The 16,432-nt window shown below is 37.0% G+C and overlaps 1 protein-coding gene and 1 long non-coding RNA gene across 2 annotated transcripts; both read right to left on the bottom strand.

Annotated features, from left to right (window-relative positions):
* Nucleotides 1-215: 215 nt before the first annotated feature.
* On the bottom strand, nucleotides 216-8,891 carry syt4 (synaptotagmin 4). The gene is made up of 5 exons (XM_014468979.2): nucleotides 8,573-8,891; nucleotides 6,152-6,768; nucleotides 5,742-6,065; nucleotides 1,733-1,853; nucleotides 216-1,521 (listed from the first exon to the last, which is right to left on the bottom strand). The coding sequence occupies exons 1-5, from the start codon at nucleotides 8,604-8,606 to the stop codon at nucleotides 1,202-1,204; spliced, it is 1,416 nt and encodes a 471-aa protein (XP_014324465.2). The 5' UTR covers nucleotides 8,607-8,891; the 3' UTR covers nucleotides 216-1,201.
* Nucleotides 8,892-14,273: 5,382 nt separating this feature from the next.
* LOC111610815 lies at nucleotides 14,274-16,025 on the bottom strand. The gene is made up of 4 exons (XR_002753787.1): nucleotides 15,976-16,025; nucleotides 15,213-15,336; nucleotides 15,043-15,096; nucleotides 14,274-14,570 (listed from the first exon to the last, which is right to left on the bottom strand). It is a non-coding gene; the product is annotated as an uncharacterized LOC111610815 (long non-coding RNA).
* Nucleotides 16,026-16,432: the final 407 nt, after the last annotated feature.

Here is a 16,432-nt window from a genome sequence, read left to right as displayed (position 1 = left end):
ACAGCACTTCTTCTTCTTATGGGACCCAGGCTTTTGGAGTCAAACGGAGCAGTCGGCCCCCATTTGTTAGAAAAATAGTCCTAACAGTGATTATTTAGGATTAAATAAATCACTGATAATAAAAAACAAGACCACACACACACACACACCCTGCCTGCACACTTTTAACACCACAGGGAGTAAAGGAAAAAAAAAAAAACAGACTCGTGTTTTTTGTCAGAACTTGCCATATTTTATATTAAGTTACATACATTTACATTTCAGCTCTCTTTGTGCTCACAGTAACAGGAACAAAACACCTACAGTAAACATTATGTGACTTGCATCCACACACTCACAAAGCTTTGTCATTGCATACATCCTCTTCTGGAAAAAGACACATACAAACACACACACACGCACACAAACACACACATAAATGCCTCCGCAGCTACTCCACTGTCCCCAGTGCACTCAGTCTGTTCCAGTCAATTCGTAAACCACCTAATTTAGGCTCTTATTTCTCTCTCAGTCATGATATATGAAATAACACTTAGACCTAAACTGAGGTTTTGCAAATCAGCAAGAAAAAAATTAATCAGTGTGATAAACAAAAAACAACATACATCTTTTAAGAATGAAACATTGGCATTATAAAATGATCTTTAATAGTCCACCTTTGTACAGCAAGATCAGTCTTGGTTCTTTGTGGGATTCGTATGATGGTCTATTGGTTACTATTTATCAGAGGAAGAGCTACAGAGAGACGTAGAATGAGCAGAACTAGATGTAGAAGAAAGGAAAGTGTAAAAGCAACATTTGAGACATTCTGAACTGCAACCATGGACAGTGAAAATTTGTTGTTATGATATTGATAACAATAATGATATTGTTGCATGTTTACACAGGATTCTCAGTGGCAGTCTTTGGGATTGTTTAAAGCTTCAACATCCCCCACCTTCTAACAGAACACTACAGATAACTGGTTTAATGAATGATTGCAACGTGACATCAGTTGAAATATGATCTCCTCTATATAAAAGTCCACTCCCACTTCTTTTTAAATAACCCTTTACCTAACCCACTACATCCCCAGTTAATGTCCAATGAGTACTGGCCAATGGGATGTCACATCCCTCCAGTCCTCAATTCATCACTTTCAAGGTTGTATCAGTTCAATCTATGGGTAACAAAATCAACAAAACGGCTGTTATCAGCTGCATTATTCCTCTGACATGGTATGCCATTTGGCAATCTGGCGACGCGGGTGGTCGCAGATCTCTCTCCAGTGCTCACCGGCCGTTCCTGCTGCCGATGTGCCCAGCACCAGACGGCCAATAACGGTGTTGGGGTTGCGTGAAGTGCCATTGTCTGAGTCCATCAGAAGCAGCTCTACACTGGTGTCCCTCAGGCCCTCTTCGGAGGGCAGATCAAACACAAAGAGCTCGTTAAAGACCGGGTTGGGAGAGCATTTTTTCACGTGGGTCTTCTTCTTGCATATGCGCTTCTTTCCTTGGTACATATTCACTTTGACGTATGGATCTAACCAAAAGAAGTAAAGGAGCTGTTAATAAATTGCAAAGAAGCAAGAACAACAATGGAAAATATCTGTCTTTGCAGCAGCTGACTAGCGCCCTGTTGTTCCTCAAACAAAAAGTTTGGTCAAAGAAAGTCTTCCTGCAAACTTTCTTACCTGTTTCTGCAAACAGGTATCATTTTAATACTGAGATGCTAAGATAGAAAGTCTACATACCGGTAGGACCATTGTTTTCAGTCTTGGGAAGATGCCGAGCTTTCAGGACTACCACAGTCAGAGTGTTGGTGGTGGATTGGTAGCACAATGACAGCAGGAGTTCTCCTCGACCCAAGGACTTCTTTATGTAGGGATTGGGAATGATTAAAAAAAAAATCAAAAAAGGTGATGGAAAAGATGGAAGGTAAGAAAATGAAGAGAGGAGATAAAGGACAGGAGAGTTTTGGTTAGCACTTTCAAGCAAGACTTTTACAACAATCTGAAAACCAAAACAAAGCAAAATTTGTTTAACTCACACTAGAAAGTAAATCCACTTATTTTGACATCCATGTCTGCTTTAGACACTACAGGGAATAACATTATAACTACCTGAGAGTGTGTCAGCTTCTTTTTAGCTTGGTCAACCAATAGTCTCAAGCAGACCTCTGAAGTTGTGTTGTGACATTTATGAGGCTGTCCCCATAAACCACAAACTGCAATGCAGTCTGAAACCTTTCTACCAAAATTATCAACCCACTGATGAGTCCTATGATGAACAGAGACTTGATGTTACATCACCTGCCAGTGGTCATAAATGTGTTCCCCAATTATGTTTATTTCATTGACCACAGTTCTAATATATTACCAAAGCAAAAGTCTTAAAAGTGAAAGAAGAGATATGAGTCTCCTTAGCCTTCCAGTCCAAATCCAAAATATATTTGTGCTTTATGTGCTTGTTTTTTTAAAGGCAAGCTAAGCAGCTGATTATCTAGGACATCCATTATTTTCCACTTGAGCATTTTTATTAAATAATTTTTGACTGTCTAGTTTTTAATGCATGCAGTAATCAGTTGGTTTGAAGTTCATCAAAACTATTTGAGCTGCCGCTCTTGGTTGTTCCTTAGCTCCACTAAACAAACTCATGCCCATCTGTAGACTTGGTAAATAGTCTACAAGAGTTATTTTTTGTGAGCTTTGATTCCCTATAAATACTGATGACTACACAGTCCTCCTGGTAGTTAGCTTAACATCAGAACCGTTAACAAATACTGTAATCTGGTTAGCAGAAAGCAAATACAAATTCAACAACCATGAAGTAAACCAGTGCTGTTGATTGGTTTTCACTGTAGACACCTGAGTAGAGGTAAACAACATATTCTTTTTCTGTTATTACCCTAACTCTATCCCTAACTCTATCATCATCAGATCTCAATAACAACATGTCTTACTGATGAATCCCTCATGTTTTTATTTGCAGGGCGTTTCTTTCCCTTCCTCTCCTCAAACACACCCACACATCTTTATCCACACTCCGTAGACAAGGCGCCTTGGCTGCTGCCATCACACCTAACCGGATTTCCAACCCCTGAACATAGTTGCCATGGAAATGAAAAATTTAACAAAGAAAACTTCTATCCCTGGCATAAATTTTTTATCCCAAAATACAAACATGTTTGCTTTCATCTGGGTAACTAAAATACATGTTTGTTGTTTCGGGTTTACCTTCATCATCTAAAGGCGATTCTGCTCACTGCATGCTGTCTTGACTCATTGCACTAATGTGTTCTCCCACCCACCCACCCACACACAGCAGAAAGACAAAATACCTCCCCCACAATGAGAATCGTCACATTGCCTCCAAAGAGCTGCATTCCATCAGCTATAACGTGTTGATTAAAATCGCTGGATGTAAAAACCTGCTTATGGCAACTCTGCATTGATTGGCTGCACTGCTGTACGCCCACGCCCAGTCACATGAGGCAATGGGACACATAAGCCCCACAGACAAAGAGCCACCACCCTCCTAGCAAAGAAATGCCTCCTGACTTACAAAACATCATGTAAGAAACTGCAATGACGCCAAATTTTTGTAAATTTGCTGTATGATAAGCTGCTGAAATTATGCAGTTGTTTAGTTGCATTATCTTTTGTGCAGCAGATTTGTATTGTTAACAATTCTTCTCATCTTAGATACAGACCATTAAGATATGCACAAAATAAACATCTTTTGTGAAACACTAATGGGAAACATCAATGAAAACAAGAATTAAGTTTATTAATATTCTGTAGATGGTGAAAAATATGAAGTGAGATCGGTTGAAGGTGGATATTAAAATCAAACCTCAGATTCTGACCCCTATTTCTCAGTTCTTTCAAGATTTCACGATCATATTTAAGTAAAATTATTATCCTAAAAAAGCCTCCCTTTCTCTGGAAAATGGGTGCAATTATATCCATTCAATTATTTTAAAATGATTAAATCTGTTGGAAGAGTGCAGAAATCGCACCAAACGTATAGTTGTGATTAGAGTTATATTATGATTTAATGCTCATTTACACTAGACAGTCTTATATTTCCATCGTTGGTCAAAAATGTAAATTATTATCAGAGTTCTGTCCAGGGCATTATGAATGAGAACAAAAATGTATTTTACTCAGGCATATTTCCTGTCATAGTCATTGGAGAGCTGCAGCTCCTTAAATGAACTCGGCAAAATTTATGAGATATCTTTATACGAAAAATTCAATACACAGGAAATGAGATGTTATTTCAATGTAGTTCTCTTGGATGCCAGGAAGAGGCAGAAACAGAATCCAATAATCGGCTCTCCAGAGGTTTATAATGAGCTCAATACACTACAGAGAAAATAAGTGAAAGAAGTGAAAAATACATTATTTTGTTCCCACTCTGACAGTGCAGTATTAGTGTCCTAATTATATTGTTCTGTTTGGACATACAGTAAGCATAACTATGTATTCAGATGCATGGTAGACATTTTCTGGGGGAAATTGCAGCAATGAGTCTATAAAGTAACACACTTGAATGTGTTACTTCAAGAAATCAATGTAGAAATCAGGTGAATTTGGGCAAAAATAAGCAAAAAAACTACAGAAAAACCTAAAGAAGAAAACTCTATGGCATTTTAATTTGTCTGAGCTGAATGCAGAACATCCCTCAGCAGCAGTATCAGGTTTCAAATCCATACCTGAGATGTTGCAATAGATCTGTTCAGTCTCTACGGAGAGATAAGCCTCCTATTCTGCCTTTACTGCTGACTTCATTTAACATTAACTCTTTGTTACCAAAGACAAGACACTGACAATGGAAATCCTACAGAGTATCTGAATTAAATAAAATGCCATTCATACTGTATGTTTCTAATTTAGGATAAAGGTTGATGGTATCTTGCATTAGAAAAGCTTTGGAGGAATCATTGTTGGGTCATTTGCACAAAGAACAATTTCATTTATTCCAAAAATATGCACCTGTGCAAATCTTTATTTTAATGAATGAAAAATAACTTAAAGAGGGTTTAAGTTATTAAAACTACTAGTAGTCCAAGTAGTTTTTAAATATGATTTTAGGGGAATCAATTTGGTTTGAGTTTGCTATTTTCCACCAACCTGCTTTGCTGCAATGATTTTTATACTAATAAAAAGGCTTTTTATGATGAATCGATAAATTTGGATTGCATTATCTAACTAATGATTTAAAAAAGAAAACTTCAATGATGTTCATATCTATGTTTCTAAATGGTTTAGTGCTGTTCAGGTCTCAGGCCTGAGTGGGCGGTGGTTGGGTGGGGGTTGGCCTGCAGCATCTGTCAGCAGTCAGCAGGCAGGAGAGGAGGCGAACCCTGGAGAGACTGTCAGACTCTCTCAGTAACAAACAAACAACCACAGATAAACTCACACCTAAGGGGGGATAACAATGAACGGTTTGAATTGGGTGAGGAAAACATCCATGACATTCCTTTATATAAAAACTAGAAGATGAACTGAAGAACATCCAAGTCAGTAGCTGTTTCTGCAGTTCGTAGGTTCCCTCCCACAGCCTAAAGGTATTAATGTTAAATATAAATATCCCTTAATGAGTAGCTGTTTGTCTTGACACAGTGTTGTATTGTGATGGACTGCCGATGAGTCCAGGATGTCCTCCGCCCCTGGCTCATTGACTACACCCCACCCTATAAAGATTACATGGGTACATAAAATATGAAAGTACTTCCACTTTTGTTCCACATCTTACCTTAACATTCCTCTTGATAATCTCTCTGCTCATTAGGACACGCCCCTCCGACAAGTCGATTCCAGACAAAGGTACAAGGGTCTCTCCAATGACCTCGTCACGAGAGAACCGATCAAAGCTCAGCACCATGAAGTGAAGGGCCAGCTCGGACACTCGAGCCAGTGGGATCCCGTAGAAGCTGAAGGTCTCATCGAAAGCCGGGTCTAGAGTCTTCCGAAGGACTCTTGTCTTCACCCTGTGCTTCTTCTCCGGCAGCAGGGTCAGCTTGATGTAGGGGTCAGACGTAAGTGACTGCTCATCAGTTGGAGTCAGACCATGGGCCTCCTGGAGGAAATGTTAAGATATTAAAATAAGATTTTAGCGTGAAAACACTCAGAAAGTTCCCCTGAATAAATATGAATGTGTGTTACCTTGATGTGAACAATGAATGCCTTCTTCTCTGCCTGGTACTCAAGCGAGAAGTGGAGGGTCCCTAGACCACCCTCCTTTTCATCTCCCTGAGGCCTGTCAACGGCCGGGGTGGGTGCCTGGCTGGACAGAGCGCTGGAGGGGGAAGGTAGGTCGCGCCGTTCCATCGCACCAGGTTGAGTGAACCCTGTTTGTGGGGAGGGGAGCTCCAGGTCTGGGGAGCTGCGCACCGTCTGGTGGTGGTGGTGAAAAGGTTTGGTGGTAAAGTTTCCGTTCAGATCCCGCTTCTCAAGATCAAGGTGCAGGGCTGATCTGGAACCATCTGGAGTTGTGGCGGGTTTACCGGTACTGGGACTCATTGGCGTAGTTTGGCAGTTTCCATTGACATCTGTTTTAGCGGTGTCATTAGCTGTTGAGGTCGTGGCCGCCGCAAACTTCTTTTTGCCGCTCAGGCTCTCTGGGTAGATGTCGACGCCTTTCAGCATGTGCACAAACTTGTAAGGGGGCGTCTTCTGGGACTTGTTGGTGTTTTTGCGCTGGCAACAGATCCAGGCGAAGGCTGATGCAGTGAAGACAAGGCCGAAAACACTCACCACAGCAACACCCACAGGCACTGCCACTGCGGAGGAGTTTGGAGAAAGGTAGAGAAAGAAAAAAAGGAAGAAAGTGAAAAGAAAAGGGTAAGATTTAATAAGAAAACGCACTTTGAAACAAAGCAGCATCTGCAACACAAGCCACTATGATTGTGCTGTTGCACTAAAGCAACTGAATAAATTTTTCTTCTTCTGACACACCCTGCAGCCTGGAGTCAAATGAGGACAAAAACAATGCAATCTGTTCAACCAAGTGTTCTTTTCGGATTCCAGATTTGCCGATAATTTATAAACAGAAACTGCCAGAATCATAATTGGATGACCTGTAACTCCAGAGATACCAAAATAAAGATAATGGTTGCTCAGACAGGTGTGGATTTCAACAGCTGGAAAGGTCATTTTACCCCACTGCCATTTTGTACTTTTGTTCTTTTGGCCGTGTCAAAGCTAACATTTTCATGTATGAGACAGAGAAGACTGACATTTGACATGAGAAATTTATTAAACTTTTTTTGCACAGCTTTTTATTGCTTTCTCAGAATGAATGAATCTCAACTGGTTTTCTAAAATAGCTAAGGAAGATTTCACAATATGTTATTTGGAAATGATTATAGTCATTTATCTTCTTTCCACTCAAAAGCAGGGATGATTTTGACGAAATGCAAGGTATCACCATAATTACAATGTAACCTTGCCCTGTAGCATTTCGTCAGTGGATGTCATTTCTCTCAAAAGCTCTTATGTCTCACATGGTATCGCTACGGTGACGTTACAGGGATATTTGTCACTGTATGCTTTCTTTGTTTTGTGCCGTTGAGCTCTGTCTATCAGGCTGTCGCCCTCTCATGCAGCCAGATTTAATGGGTTGATTTCAAAAGAGGAAATGCAGTCCATTTCCCACAATTAGGAGGGTGACCCAGTGGAAAAGCACTCAAATTAACCCATCTAAAAAGAGAGATCGGATCGAGGCGCGGGGGTGGTGACCAATCACTCATGCGCTTGCCTTTTTCATCTGGTTAAAGCTAATGTGTTAGATCATTTATTCAGGGTTTTTTTCACACATAATAGTCGCCATGACATGGTTAATGTGATATTAATGTGACAGTGTAGCTCAAACAAAATTATGACAATAAGCAGCTTTTCGTTCTACATTATACCTGTATTAATAGACAGTCTGGTGCCATCTCTACCTATATATATATATATATATATATATATATATATATATATATATATATATATATATATATATATATATATATATATAGAGAGAGAGAGAGAGAGAGAGAGAGAGAGAGAGAGAGAGAGAGAGAGAGACCTTCGGGATCATTTAAATCACAGCACTTGTACAAAATGTTTTCTGCTTTTTATCTGATTATATTTTAGTCTGTAATCCCGTGTGGGATGCTTTTCGAGGCTGCAATGACAGACAGATGGACGAAACACCGGGAGGGCTGTAATGCATGAGGACATGAAAAAAATAAATAAATAAAACAAGCTGTAATTTTCAGGCTTTACTTCCACTAGGAACACTCTAAATCTGTTAATTTCATGAAATTGAAATTGGTTGTTGTTTTTACTTTGATTAAAAATGGATGTTTGTAGTTTTTTTTTTAACATCGACTGATTTTAGAAAATTAATTTTTATTCATTCGTACGTACTCACTTGTAGTCTAACTCAATAAAACATCTCAGTACAAAATTAAAGATTATGCTTAAATAAGACGAAGTTTTAGGAAAAGATTAACATGTATTTTAACTATTGTAAAAAAAAGAAGAGCAAATTCCCGCCACAGACATATTGGCTCCATCATCTGGGTAAAGACTCACCGGGCTGCGCTCCGTCCTCCAGCATAGGAGCCATTATCGCTATCCAAGGTGCTGAAAGCCTCGGTCTGTTTCCACACCAGGCGCTCCTTTTTTCTCTCACGGCGAGGTCGATCTTCTGATGGGTTCTGGGTAAATCTCGTTCTGATTCCGTTTAATAATATAAAGGCTGATTACAAAGCTTCAATAAAGTAAAATATAGGCTTGTTTTTGTTTTTTCTTCCCAGGGAGAAGGATGCTCTGCTCGCTCCGCTGCTGCTGCTGTTACTCTTTGATGCGTGAGAGCGTCTCAGAGGCGGCAACACCCCGCTCTCTCTCCTTCCGTCTGCTCGTTTTCTGGGTCTCTCTCCCATCTTCTGGTCTCATGCTCCCTCCGCCCCTCCCGCTCCGGGCCAACGCTGAGCTCATCAGTGCTGACGCAGTGGTGACGGAGGCTGGCTGCGAAATCAGAACCCCCGGTGAAACGGCACAAAGAGCCTGCCAATGGCGCCTGATTGATTTTTAGAAAATGAGCGTTGTCAACCTGTTTCAGCATCCTTAGCTTTCTGTATGTTTGTTTGTCTGTTTTGGTTTGATAGGACGGAAATAAGACGTTTCCTGATGTCTGATAGTCACTGAGTTTGGTTCTAATTTGGACTTATCCAATTGTATGTAAGCTAAAAATCCAACTTTATTCAAAACAAGACAAACACCTATTTACTTAATTTTATTTATAAATTCGTATTTGATCTGGCACATGCACATATGAGCTGTCTCCCATTTTTGCTTCAACTCACTGGCTTCCCATACATTTTAGGATTAATTGTCCAAGTTATTTTTATAATGTTTCTTCTTACCTCACCTGTCTGAGCTGCTGCACCCTCAGCTCACTCTGGTCCCCTGATCAGATGCTCCTGATTGTGCCTGACAGAAAAAAGGTCAACTTAGAGGGGACCGAGCTTATGCTGTAGCAGGTCATAATTTGTCATGCTACATATAGCTATTTTATTATGTGGTTGTTGTTTTTTGTTGTTGTTGTTGTTTGTTTTTTTTTGCTTTGTTTTTTAAAACTTCATGGCTGGTTTAAAAGTATTTTGTGTTTTAGTATTTTATATGTATTCTTATAATGGCATTTATAATGTTTCTTTTGTACAGCAATTTTGTCCTTTTAAGTTAAGGTGCTTTTGAAATAAAGCTGAACACTAGACATTTTTATTTCTAAGTGTATTTACGTCAATGTGTTATATTTTATCCTTTCAGGTTGAGAGGATAAAATATTCGCTAGGTTTTGCTACAGTTTGTATCCCATATGAATAGATATTTAGTCATTTTCTGCTTCTATTTCATACCTTAAAACACACCCATGTGCTTAAACGATGACATACAGTTTATTCTCCATTGTATGTCATTGTTGATCTTAAGTGTGATCCCTGCTTCTGACTATACTACTAAGATGTTCAAGATGTAATTTAATAAAATACTGCCCCTTGGTGTTCATGGAAAAAAATGCAGGAATGTTGACAGGTTGCCCATTTATTACTTGCAGCAAGAAAAATCAGACTGAACATCTAGCTTTGACAAAACATTTGGACATTGAACATTATAATAATTGCTGTTTATAAGCATTAAAGGTACACTGAACAGTATAACTTGTAATACCGGCATGAATGTGACGCTTTCACCTAAGTGCGTTTGGTACCAGAACCATTAAAGGCTTGTTCCTTGTTTTTATTCTGCTAAGCCTCTTATGCTGCACAAGTTCACAGTTTGACAAACAGCTGGTACATAATGTATTGATTAACCTGCTTATAGAAAAAAAGTACAATACTTACATTTTTGATGCAGTCTACTTTAATAACTTAACCAAATATATATTTTCACTGTTGATTTGCAGACTGAACTCCGTGAAACTATTGAAAAAACAAAATGACTCTTTGAGAGACTGAAGGTGAGTCATAATGTTTTCATGCTTAAAAGTAGCTACATTCTTTTACTTTACAAGACAGTGGAAGAACTGACTATTTTGTGCCACAGCTAAAAAAAATAATCATAAAACTCACAGTTAGTTTGCTTTTGAAAGATTTCTGTTGTATTTTTAGTCAGTGATGCAAATTCTTTACTAAGTCGGATTTGTGTGATGTTCATGCTGCAATACATAAAATTGAAGGTGATATAAATAATATAATCATAATTTTTAAGATCTTAATCTCTATTTGCTATACGATAAAGATCTATTTTTTTTTCCTCGTCAGAGTGAGGAGTTCCAGATTGAAAACCGTCATCTACTGATAGAGGAAATCAATCAGAAAATAAGACAAACGTGGGACTTTCTCAAGGTTCAGGAAGAAGAGCAGGCTAAACTATAACTTCTATAACTATAATTATGCTGTTATAACTATAACAGCATAATTTAGCCTTTTATTATGTCTTAATGTGCAGCATAATTCTAACGTTTCTGGAAGTTGCTTAATATCATAAACTGCTGAATACAGTTGCAATACCTTATCGAGATGTAACATTATCAAGAACTACGACATTTTTTATTACTCTAGAGAAGTTTTTGATGGTGATGTTTTAAATGTAACGTTGATAAAAATGCTTGTATGAAAAAAAATATGAAATGAAGTTGCCAGAGATAATTTTGATTGTTGTTTCTGTCCTGAAAGTTTAATTATATTTAAAATTACACTAATTTTAGCATGTCATCAATTTTGACAATATTGGTTAAATACAATTGTGGGGTATGTTTAAAAATAAAAAAATATTTTTTTATTCAACTCAATGGGTAATTTGTAGAATGCTGGTTATGACAGTTTAAGCCTTGAGAAAGCTTTACATTTTTATACTTACCACACTGACAAAATAACAGGAAACAACATTAATTTAATTACTGTGAAATAAAACAGCAAACTTTTCAACATCTAGCTCTGTGCTGTTTCTGGTTAGTTGAAAATGATTTCATACTGAGTATAATATTTAAGTGGTAATTGAACTCATGTCAATAGCAGCTGTGTTGTTCTCGTTTAACTCACGTCAGACAATGTTGTTATGTAAGTAAACACAGAAACACATATTGTTCAATACTGACAGTATTATGTTACAGTGCCTTTCAAAAGAAACGCATAAAATTTACGCTTAAATTGTATTTAAATTTAAGATGAAATACCAGTACAGGGTGGTGGATTATTTTGAAGAAAATTCTGTTTTTTTCATGTTTTATTTAAATACCACATTGAAAGTGCATTTATGTTCAGTGCACTGACTCAGCAATTTTTCATCTTCAATGCATTTACAGCTGGAGACGTTTTAAGATTGGATTTTTTTTTTTGTCCTCTACCAATTGATTCTTAGCCATATATTTTGGAGCTTTGTCCTGTTAGCTACAAGGTTAAACTCCTCTCACGTTTCTGGTATTTTGTAACTTTTAGCCGTTTTCTGCATTCAGTGTTGTGTATCTAGTCCCATTCACCTTCCCATCTAGTATGACTAACTTCACTGACCCTGCAAAAGAAAGCCATCCCCACAGTATGATAGAACCACTACTGTGTCTTACTTTGTGTCATTCTATCTTATAGACTCTCACTCTATCACATGCAATCTAAAAAATAAATCTAGTGGACATGTGGAAAAGGTCCTTTGAATGATGCCACCAGCTGTCTTGTGGCTTGTTGGTATCTGGGGTCTAAACCACAATAAGTTCCTTCAGTTTCATTCTGATGACTGATGTCTGCAGTGGAAATTTTGTGGTTAAGGTCATTTGACAAAAATGCCCATATTTGTACTTTCTGTGTAAGACAAAACAATGTCAGAAATATTGATTGAAAACATTTTAACAGTGTAACATTAATGGCAAATATTCTGAAAAAAACCCCAGAAAATAATTAAACCTTTTTGATCCTGCATGCTTTAAATTAGTGTCTCAAAGTGCATAGAACCAGATATTGCCAGTTTTTCTTTTCAAGGCAGCACTGCCTTGAAAAGTTGTTGCAACCAGTCGGTGCATCTATCGCTTGTTCTAATTTCCCACATTTCTTTTTAGATATTGTGACAGTACAAATAAGAAATACTCTGTACGTTTTCTCCACATTTTCCTGAGAGCATAACTTGAAACATTATTGAAAATGAAAGCTGATTGGTCTGTGAGGCTGCAGGCAGGTTCCAGTTGTTGTTTATGTCAAACTATTATCACATGCCACAGCGATTGTTTATAGCAGAAACAAAAGAAAAACAGTTTAAAACTGAAACTGCTGAGACACTATTCATTTCTTAGTTCTCACTTTAGCACTAGCTCCTCTTTTCAATAGCAGTTAATACTTGTAACAGTTCATTTTATATTCAGGTAGTTTAATTAATTTGTTACTAAATACACATATGGTTTCAGATGTGTACGTGACTTAGCTGAAATACCTTAGAGTGAAATTATTTTAGAGTCTTTGGGTGCGTTGATTGAAGTAATCATGGCCACGGGACCTTAATAATTAACAAAAAAATACCTGGTGAACAATTACCACCTCTAAAATAATCCATCATTTTTATCATGCATTAACTCTACACATGCCCCCTGCCCAAGGATTGATGTTGGTCAAATTTAATTCAGAGTACAGTGCTATGCTATTTAACTCCACCTCTCTTTTCAGTAGTTTGATTGTTTTAATTTGTCCATCTCACTTTTAATTAGTGTTTTTACTTTTTATATAAAAGTCCATCTTTTAATTTGTCTTTTAATCTGTGTTTTCATTATTAACAGACCTGTGTACCACCATGATAATGACTGCCGCCACTCTGCAATCTGTGGTGTGTGTTATCTGCTCCACCACAGGTCACCAGTTTCAGTCTGCAAACTATAGTATGACCAGGGATTATACAAAAAAAAAAAGATTGATATTGTTATTTTTAACACAAACAGTGAAAACCCTGAATGTAAATTCTCAAGCATAGTAAGACAGATCGATCAACATTTGAAACATTTTAAATCAAATATCGTTAATATGCAATCTATGAAATATTCAAAGGAGTCTTACTGTAAAATAATCAACCACAGAATCAGAATAAGCCTTATTGGCCAAGATTGTATGCACCAATGAGACATTTGACCTGAGTTTTCACACTCATACATTGTACAGACAAAAGTATAAATATATTGTACAAATTTTATTTCAATTAAAATAAGGATGAAGGAAGAAAGTGTAAAGGAATCAAAGGAAACAAGAATGATGGGAAACAACCCTCTGTTTTTTATTCTGATGAGATAGACTAAGAGTAACTGTAAGTTCTTAGATAATTTTAAAAAATGGTCTTGTTGAATAAAATACAATTTAAATCTGTGTTCCAAATCTATGTGCTATATTTACACCATATTTATTTTCAGTTTATAATATGATGCTAAACATGTAAGTAGACAGACACATCACCTGTTCTGAGGAGATACAATAATGTGTAAAAGTCTTGAGCTGATTGTCATCTCCGCTGCTTTGGCCTATGCCTATGATTTATGTATTTTGAACGTATCCATCCTTTTTCCATAAAGGATATCCTTCTCATGTTGCAACACACGGAGCAGGACGGACGCATCACATGCTAGCCAAAACATGGCTAGCAAACGGCAAACAGTTCTTTGCTGTTTATTTTATCCACTTCTGTTTCTGCCTGGTTTTGAATAAATCTGCCACAAAATGTTAAAAAATAATATTATACCAACTTCCATTGATTTTCCATGATTCATTACATTAAAACAGAATGTTATAAATATCTTAAGTGAACAGAGATAAGATTCTATTCTTAAGGTAACTTCTTCATCCTGCACACATGTTCATTTGTCAAGTAAACATGCATTTCAAACTCATCACTCTTGCAGTCAACAGCGATGATCTTTTTCCCTCAGAGAAACTTTTGGTTGGACTGGAGGATGACTATGAGGAAGGTTATGATCATATTTCTTCATCAGTGCTTTCACTGGATTTATTATGTTGACACCTTCATCAGCTGGATCTAATGGAGTCCTGAATTCAAACTGATGTGTTTTCTGATGAAGATGAAAAGAAACATTTTTAGTCACACTGAGTATTTTGAATATATTTCCGATAAGGCTTGTTTATCAAACAAAAAAGCACATATTAAAAGTACATTCAAGCAAAACGTAAATAGGTTTAAAAAAGAGAGTAAACATTTGGTATTTCTCAGAAAATTTTTAAAATACATAAAACCAATAAAAAATAGATTTTATTGCTGGAATGTTATGGGATTGACCATCCAATCAAGACAGTCTGCAGATTGTCACTGACAGGAAGTCACTGACACCTGCCACAAGGTGGAGAAGCCAAGAAAAACAAATTATATTCAAAGAAAAACATTTTTTACAGGAAGTCCACTTATTTATTAAAAATCATTTTTTGGTGCTTATAAGTAATATTTCAATTTTCTGAGAAATCAACATGTGTTTATAATAAGATGAAGCAAAAAACATGTGTCGTTTTTCTAATTGTTTGTACGCTCACCTTCAGTTTCTCAAGATCTTCTTTTGTTTTCTGGCACAATTCCTGTAATGCTGTCTGCAGATTTAGAGTGAAAAGGGAAACTTAGTCACACTTAAACATGTGATGTCACAACAAAATCATTCTACAAATGCTGCAGTACATTACGTTCTGATTAATTCTCCATAATTTACCAAGTGTTTCTGTGCAGAATGGGAATTTGTGAAGCGGATGAGATCCAACAGAGGGAAAATTAGGAACAGGATTTTTGTGGTTCTGATTCCAGTCGCTCCTCTAACACCCGTCATCATCATTATTCTGAGAAAAGGAAACATTAAACTTGATGTTGAAAATGTAGCTGTTAGTTATAGTTTTACTGTGTGAACTCAACCAAGGTGTGAGAAGTGGATGCAAACGTTGGCATTGTACATCCCAAATTTAATATCTACTTAATAGAAAAATGATGAATCTGTGACGTTTGTGCTGTAGGAAACCAGTAATAGAAAAAGATTCTCAGAAATATTTTTATTTTCATTACTGTGGCTTTTAGCAATGGAGATGGTGCCACTGTACATTATACACACTCTTTCCAAATGCTGGAGCACAGTTTGTTTAGAGTTGCCTTTGATTAATAACAACTGGAACATCATAAAGTGCATTTTGGTTTTCAATCTGTTATCATTTTCCCTTATTTTGACATTTTAATACAATGTTCTTTGCTTGTTTAATTTTTTATTTTCCTCCTAATCATGTAAAGCACTTTGAATTTCCTTGTTGATGAAAATGTTCTTTTCTCATAAACTGCCTCACCCTGATAGTCGTCATCAAAATCAGTCAACATGTTACATCCACATGGTAATATTTGAGAATTGATGGGAAATTTACTTAACTTGGTTTATGCCTAAATATAAACAGAAATCTGCCTGAATTGAATAAAAAAAAATTTCAAGGTCTTACCTGGTGTATAAAAAGGAGGAGCTGCTGTTCAGGAGAAAACTCACCAAGTGACAATATGACGCACAGCAAATACTTTAAAAACTCCTCAGGCTACCTGAGTCTTATCAGCTGACTTACCTTTAAAGCAGTTTCTGTTTCGTTTCTTTTGCAGAAATACAGAAATACAGTGACGCGCAATAATGTGACAAAGCCTTCCACCACACATTCACACTTTTCTTTTTTGTTTACAAGTTACTGTGTACAAAAATTAAAGTGTGCCCCACATTGGAGGAAAAAGAGAGAAGCTTGCAATGTTATGTTGAGTTGATGTTTTGCTGTAGGAGGGACAGCTTACTTCACAAAATAAATCATCTTCCAAATAGACAATAGCCTTAATCATACTGACAAAATGTCTTTAAAGATTTGAAAACTTTTGACTGATCTGGAAAGGTGTGTGCAAGGATAACAGCCATCAAAC

The sequence above is a fragment of the Xiphophorus maculatus genome, chromosome 14 (genome assembly GCF_002775205.1).
Source record: "Xiphophorus maculatus strain JP 163 A chromosome 14, X_maculatus-5.0-male, whole genome shotgun sequence".
Classification (NCBI taxonomy): Eukaryota; Metazoa; Chordata; class Actinopteri; order Cyprinodontiformes; family Poeciliidae; genus Xiphophorus; species Xiphophorus maculatus.
This window is presented reverse-complemented; position numbering and strand designations above follow the sequence as displayed.

Coding starts and splice junctions, on each gene's coding strand:
- syt4 (XM_014468979.2), bottom strand. CDS start 8,606: ATGGCTCCTATGCTGGAGGACGGAGCGCAGCCCG. Junction 6,066..6,151: donor CATTCATTGTTCACATCAAG/GTAACACACATT, acceptor CATTTCCTCCAG/GAGGCCCATGGTCTGACTCC. Junction 1,522..1,732: donor TGAAAACAATGGTCCTACCG/GTATGTAGACTT, acceptor TCTTTTGGTTAG/ATCCATACGTCAAAGTGAAT.